The sequence below is a fragment of the Merops nubicus genome, unplaced genomic scaffold (assembly GCF_000691845.1).
Source record: "Merops nubicus isolate BGI_N331 unplaced genomic scaffold, ASM69184v1 scaffold23210, whole genome shotgun sequence".
NCBI lineage: Eukaryota > Metazoa > Chordata > Aves > Coraciiformes > Meropidae > Merops > Merops nubicus.
In genome coordinates this window covers 1-7281 of record NW_008583835.1, presented here as the reverse complement: position 1 = coordinate 7281, position 7281 = coordinate 1, and the positions used below count along the sequence as shown (strand labels likewise).

The window sequence follows — 7281 nt, the reverse complement described above, 5'->3', positions numbered from 1 at the left end:
TTGGCCCAGGCTGCCCAGGGGGGTGCTGGAGTCCCCAGCCCTGGGGGGGTTCAGAGAATGTGGCCATGGCCCCTGGGCACACAGTTCAGTGGTTACAGTAGTGCTGGGTTGATGGTTGGACTTGGTGATCCTGGAGATCTTTTCCAGCCTTAATGATTCAATGATTCTGTTGATGGGTCCCTGCTGGATCCCTTTGCCATCCTACAGGAGTGTCTCTGCCAGGCTGGCCCAAGGCTGGTCCTTCAGCAGCCCCACACAGTCTGTGTTTTACATGGCCCATGCCTCAGGCCTCTCCAGAGTGAGAAGCTTGTGAGCAGTCAGAGCAGTGACAGGCCGTGCTGCTGTTCAGGAGTGTCTTCTCTCCTGAGCTGGCTTGTAGTAAAGTACCAGAGGTCTCAACTTGGTAGCAACTACAACAGAAATTTGAAACTCCTTCTTTTAGCAACTGCCCTTGCCAAGCAGAGAGACCAAGTCCCCATTGGCAGGGCAGTCACAGAGGGGAAGGTGAAATAAGTAAATGCACCCTCAGTGACTTTCTCCACCCAGCCACTTCTGCTTCCTTGTCACTCCAGCCCACCCCAGTCCCCCTCCTTTGCCCTGCCAGCTCCGGGTGGGGCCACTCCAGGCAGTCTGTAGCCTGCACTCTGGGAGCCTGGGGCTTGATCCTCACCAGCACTGTGGGTTTCTGCCAGGCTGTGGATGGCAAACGCTGTGCTGTGGGGCTGGAACCAGTCACTGGTGGCTTCTTCAGGAGGAGAGCAGGGAGGGTGTTCATTGCCAGCATAGCTCGAGGGCAGGACGTTCATTCTGAGCTGAGCTTAACCCTGTGCTTTTGCTTGAAGTCACTGGTGGCTTCTTCAGGAGGAGAACAGGGAGGGTGTTCATTGCCAGCGTAGCTCAAGGGCAGGATGTCCATTCTGAGCTGAGTTTAACCCTGTGCTTTTGCTTGGGAGTTTTAAATTGAAATTTTAAATTCAGTTGTTCTGTCCCAGTTGCTGTGGATGAAGTTCTGGGGCTGACTGGGCCCTTCTCTCCTGCAGGGAGATGGCACTGGAGTAGCCAGTATATACAGGGGTCCTTTTGCAGATGAAAACTTCAAGCTGAAACACTCTGCTCCGGGGCTGCTCTCTATGGTGAGTATAAAATCACAACATCATGAGACCAGAAACTCTTGGTACTTTCTCTCTGCCCTTTTCCCAAGTGTCTAAATCATTTGCCAGGCAGCAGAAATCTCCACTGTTGGCTACAAGGTCTGGAAGACCTGGTTTGTGACCACTAGTCAGAAGGCTCCTGGTGGGTTAGTGTGTGCAGTGACAGGAAAGTCCTGATCCTGCAGCATCCTCCCCTGGTCACCCGTTGGAGGGCTGGGGCAGGCCCTGGCCCATCAGCTTTCAGTTGATTCTGACAGTGGGTGGCCAGTGGTGGTCTTGTCTTCTTCTCAGATCCTGTTCCCAAACACTGACCTCAGCCAGGATGAAACAAAGAGGGTTGGGAGTTCCAAAGCCATAGCAGTGTTAGCACAGTGACTTGTGGAACCCATGCTTCCTGTTGAGCAGTGTAGGGAAAGCTGCCATGGTTCTGTGTTGTCTGGTAGGAGCAGTACACTGACTTCTGCAGGAGAAAGCAAGTGGAGCCAGGGCTTCAGCATTGCCATCCACAGGTGCTTCTCCCCCAGCTCTTTCAGCTGCCCTCTCCTTAAGAGCACTTGCTTGGGGCATTCACTGTGTGGATCAGTTCTTTGCCCAGTTCAAAGCAGGGCCCAGAAGGAGGTCCCTGACACAGCTCAGCAGCCCCTGTACCATGCTGGCAGAAGGGTGCAGACCAAGCTCTGCTATTGCCAGCGTGGCCCTCGAGTCGTTCTGCTGGGCCAAGCCATGGTCCTGCCCACCTGCATCCTTCCCAGGCTGGCTGGCAGTCAGTGTCCTGTGCACCCCTGCCCCGTCCACTGCTCAGCACAGGCACGTGCTTTGGTGTCTCCTGGCTGCTGGTGGAGCCCTCACAAGTGGACCTGGACTCTGCTGTTCCCTTGGCAGAGCACTGATGCTCTGGGTGTTGCCCTGGGTGTGTGTTGGATTTCACTTGGCATCACACTGTTCCTCTGAGCCCTGTGCCAATACCAGCCTTGCCTTTCTCATCCTGCTCAGCAGAAAAGACACCATTTTTTTAATCTTTCTGAGGAAAGCCACACAGCAGAAATCAGCTGGTTTTTTTTTCCTGCTCTGGTTCCTGGCTTTCAGTTTTCCCCAGGACAATGCAGCAGGCAGTAAGTAGTTGTCAAAAAATTCAGCCTTCTTTTTGGGAGCGAGCTCTCGAGCTGGGTTTCAGCACTGTCCTGTGTGGAATGTGCCTTTTGAGAATCATAACACAGAGCTGGTGCTGTGGCTGCCCCAGCCACTGCCCTGGGCAGACTTGGTGGCACGCCGTGTGCTGGCACAGGTCACTCTCTGCAGATGAGCATCCAGCTTCCTTTGCTTTGTGCAGCAAAAACCAAAAATAAGCTGGGCTAGGCCTGGAGCAGCAGCTCCTTCCTACGTGAGCTGTGTCTGCCTTCAGTTCTGGGAATGCTCTGTTGTGTTTTGCCCTTCTCAACCCGCAGGCAAACAGTGGCCCAAGCACCAACGGGTGTCAGTTCTTCATCACCTGCTCCAAGTGTGACTGGCTGGATGGAAAGCACGTTGTGTTTGGTGAGTCCCTGTGGCACAGGCCCGTGGTGCCAGGCCATGGACGCTGCCTGTGGCACAGCTGCTAACACAGAACAGCCACGGGCTGCTTGTGCTCCTGCCAGTGGAGGTGTCTGTGCAGTCCAGGGTTGAAATGAAACCTGTTTTCTCCCGGGGCAGCTTCAGATCAGTTCCTCAATCAATGTCTCACACTACCTGATAAGTCCTTGTGCCCGTGCTGAAGGGACAGATGAGCAGAGGGATAATTTTCTTCTCCACTGTCAGAGACTGAGATTTCAGCAGAGTTTTTAGACAGTAATTCTATGAAAACACATCTGCTGACGTTTCACATAGTGCCACTGGAGCTGTGGGGTTTCAGGGCCAGCCTTTAAGCTGCCATCCTACTTATTACTTCCTCTGATGCTTACATGGCACTGGCATCGTGTGTTGCTGGTTTTACACCATCACAGAGGTTGTGCTGAGAGAGAGGCAGGTCGTCCATGCTGCCTTTGAGCCTGGCCAGAATCTCAACCCCCAGATTATAGCTGTGCCACCCCTGCAAAGGGAAATTGCCCTGAACCTGTTCTGAGTGTGGGAAGGGTTTGAAGAGGGATCGTTTCCTTCGTCAGTCTAGAGAGAGCTGACAAACCCTGAAGTGCCCAAGGACCTAAACCCTGCATGAGGCTCTTCAGGAGGAGCACAAAGGGATGTGTCTCTGCTGAGTGGGGGGAGCCAAGGCAAAACCTGCCTTACTGAAGTGGCTGAATTTTCTCATTCTAGGTAAAATTGTCGATGGGCTGCTGGTTATGAGGAAAATTGAAGTAAGTGGAATTTGCCTATTTCTCTGTGGAGTCCTGTAGCTCTGTTCTCTCCCACTGTCTGTTCATAGGGTAGCAGGGAACATCCGTGTCAATAACTGGCATTATCTGTTGTCATCATTACAAAACAGCAGGAAATCTGTTGAGGCAAAGGCTGTCAGATAGATTGACTTTAGAAATGCTGCGTGCTCGTGGTGGCTGGCTGGGCTGGGAGCAGGGATTGTGCTCTCCTGGCTTTATTTGCAAGGCTTTGCATTTGTTGAGGAAGCTGAATGGAAAAGCTGTTCCATCAGCAGCTCAGCCCAGAGTGTGAGGCAGATCCCCTCTGTGCTGTCACCCTCTGGACTGTTCACTGGATGCTAAATCATCAGTTCTCATCTCTGATCAGCATGTTTAATAAGAAAAATTAAACTGATCTTCTGATGGGCTTCCAGAAGCTGGAGATCAACACGTCCAGGGGTGGAGGTTGCTGCCAGTGTTGTGAGTGGGACTCACAGCAGGATCTGAGTCGTTCTCACAGGCAGCTGAGCTGAGTGCATGGCACAGCACAATGTGCACAGGAGCCTCTCATCTACCTGTGACACGTGGGGCAAGGGCAGAGCTGCCAGCCCTGGGGTGTTGAGAAAAGGTCCCACAGAAGGGAGTGCACCATCCAGCCCGTGTGTGGGAACCCTCTTCTCCAGCAGCACTGGGGGGAGGGCTCTGCTGTGCTTTGTGCATGGCTGCAGGAAATAAGTCAGAGACCCTGGAAAGAACAGCCAAGCACAGCAGAAGGAGGGGTTCAGAGTGAGGGTTGCTTTGTGACTCTCTCTTATTTGGATTCCCCTTCTGGACAGATGCAGGTTTACTTTGCTTGTGGGAGGTGGAATGAGTAACTTCAAAGATTTAAGCCCGAGCAGCCTCAAGTGACACGGTGCCTCTTGTCTCTCATGAGGAGCTCTCCCATTCTTGCTCTGTTTCTTCCCTCCCATTGAAAGGGTTGGGGTGTCTATCCCAAATCTCTGTGCACAGAGCAAGTTAGCTGCCAAAATGCATGACAGTTCCATGTTACTTCTCTGTAACTCCGAGCTGTGTCTAGATTTCCCCATTCCTGATGTAGCTCAGAGCCCTCTTAACCAGTCCTCAGGTACCTGTTGCTCACAGGATTTGCTGTGCTTTTCTAAGGTTTAACCTGATGTATTTGTTTGTCCCCAGAATGTGCCTACAGGTCCAAATAACAAACCCAAGCTGCCTGTTGTGATCTCTCAGTGTGGGGAAATGTAAAGCCATGGAACAGGAGTGTGGTGAGTCTCGGTCTCCACAGGCCCCCAGCACAGCTGGACTCTGGGCTGCTCTGCCCCCTGCTTTCCTCCTGACTTATGTTCCCATTCTCTGGAGCCTGCAGAGAGCTGACTTGGCTCAGTGAGACACCACACTTCCCTAAGAGCATTATTTGTTTGCCAGTTCAGGTCCCTGAGCTGGCTTCCCTCTGAGCTATACAAGCAGGGGATAAGGGCTGAGGTTTTGCAGCTGTGACCAAGGGGGAGGTGGGGCTGTGGGAGCTCTGCCTTGGGTGCACTGAGGCTGCCTCAGAGCCTCAGCTTTAGCAACCAGGGGATGAAACAGAGCTGGGGCAGGAATCCAGCTGTGTTCCCCAGGCAGTCTGGGACTAGAGGACTTCACTCTGACCTGCAGGTTGGTGAGCTCTGATGGCTACAGAAAGCTGAGCGTGCCTGTGGGGGCAGGCAGTGATCCAGCAAAGAGGAGGAGAGGCCATGAGCCTCCTTGCTCAGCACAGCCGTGGCACTGCCACCACCACAGGGCTGAGGAGTTGGTGTGTGCTGTGCTCCTGCCTTAGCTCAAAACAATGCCACTGTCCTCATCCAAAGGGAGATGTGTCCAGCACTCAGGCTCCACTTCAGTGACCTCGGTGGGCTCAAGACAGAGCTCAGGCTAATGGACAGTCTTCTGTTTCCATCTGTCCACCCACTCCACCATGAAAACACAAGCATTTAAACCAATCTGTCTGGATTTCAATGTGTCAGGCTGCAGCTTGTCAAAAATCTGCTGTATTAGCCTTTTGGTTGCTGATTTTTCAGATTTCAGCAGGCACTGACAAGAGCAGATCCCCACAGTTTCTGACCTTCCTGTAGAGCATTTCCAAAGACATCTGGGCTTGGCCACAGACACGTCCCTGCTTCCAGAATAAAGTCCTTCAGACCTGCAGCACTTCAGGTGCTCAGGGGCTCCTCCTGTTTGATGTGGTGACAACAGGGGCTGGAGTCCTTTCACTTCCCTGGTACTCCTGGTGGCATTTACAGGCTTTTGAAGATGAGCACAAGCTTGTTAACAGGCCTGCTGGCTGGTGGGCAGACCCCTGCTGGTGGGTCGGGTCCCCTTTAGGGTTGTTCTCAGACTTGTTGATCATTTCTCTTTGGAGTACACGATCTGGCCAACGTCCAGCTTGAGACTTGAAGCTTTCCATTTCCAGGTGTGAGGCTGGTGCCACCTTGCTCCCTCCCCAGGCAGGTCTGAGGAGCTGCCCTTCTGCCCACAGACAGGAGCTGCTTTTGTCCTGCCCGACCTCAGGCAGCCAGATCAGTTACATGGCAAGAGCCCTTAGAATCAGCCAGGAGAAAGGGGCAGTATTGGTTTGCAGTGTGGAGGAAGATGCAGACACCTGACGTGCAGAGCAGGGAGGATTTTTGGGAGTTCTCTAGCTCAGGGCTGACATGAGTTAGTGCCTGCAGGCAGCACTCACTGGAGGATCACCAGAGCAGCCTCCAGAGTCACTGCAGAGTCCTGCTGGTGTCGGGTGGGTTGGGAATGGCTTGTCCAGCATTTTGGGCCTCTATCCTCTCTGTTTCAGTGTTCCCTCACTGGTGGTCAGGCCCGTGTTGGCTCCGTGCAGTTCCAGCTCCAGCCAGTTCCCCTGCTGACCAGTCTCTTCAGGCCACATCTGTGCTCTGGACGTTCTCCTGAAATCGTTTAATAGTGGGCATCTATTATTTTATTTTCTGGGTTTTTTTACGTTTTGAAATGTAAATAAACAACTTTGTTAAGTCTCTGTGCAGCATGTGTCAGTTAAGAGGCCTGGGAACAGATTTTTCTGCAGCTGAGAAGGGCTGGAGCATCTCCAGTAAGGGGCTGGGTCCGGAGGGGACGTTTCCTGTGGGTGGTGCTGAGGGCACCGCTGCTGGGCACGCCCAGAGGGGAGGGATGGGCAGGGGAGTGGGGCAGGGCTGTGCTGGGCCAGCTCCTCCACTCAGCCTGCAGGCAGGGCTGCTGGGCAGAGAGGTTTGTGCCATCTTGTCAGTGTGGGTGGAGCGAGTGGCCTGGGAGGTGGGCTGCAGGAGAAAGCTCAGAGGGTTGTGATCAGCAGCCCAGCTGGAGGCCTGTAGCTGGTGGTGCTCCCCAGGGGCTGGGTCCAGTCTCATGCAACATACTCCTCAGTGACCTGGAGGAAGGGGCAGAGCATGTCCTCAGCCAGCCATGCAGCGGGACCCAGCCAGGCTGGAGAGCTGGGTGGAGGGAACTTCAGAAAGTTCAACAAGGGCAAGTTCAAGGTCCTTCACCTGCAGAGGAATAACCCCAGGGAGCAGGACAGGTGAGGGGTGACCTGCTGGGAAGCAGCTCTGCAGAGAAGGACCTGGGAGTGCTGGGGGACAAGAAGTTCACCATGAACCAGCAATAGGCCCTCATGGCCTAGAAAGCCAATGGTCTCCTGGGGTGTGTGAAGAAGTGTGACCAGCAGCTCAAGGGAGGTTCTCCTGACCCTCTACTCTGCCCCAGTGATGCCACCTGTAATGGTTTGAAACCTGCTG

At 53.7% G+C, this 7281-nt stretch overlaps 1 protein-coding gene across 1 annotated transcript in view; it reads left to right on the top strand.

Annotated features, from left to right (window-relative positions):
• PPIH (peptidylprolyl isomerase H (cyclophilin H)) overlaps positions 1 to 4761 on the top strand; it is a gene marked incomplete at its 5' end in the record, with an annotated part of 6368 nt that extends 1607 nt beyond the window's left edge. The window contains 4 exons of the mRNA XM_008942487.1: positions 1041 to 1133; positions 2597 to 2684; positions 3441 to 3481; positions 4673 to 4761. Coding sequence (XP_008940735.1) covers positions 1041 to 1133; positions 2597 to 2684; positions 3441 to 3481; positions 4673 to 4741 — 291 coding nt within the window. The remainder of the gene's footprint in view (positions 1 to 1040; positions 1134 to 2596; positions 2685 to 3440; positions 3482 to 4672) is intronic.
• Positions 4762 to 7281: the final 2520 nt, after the last annotated feature.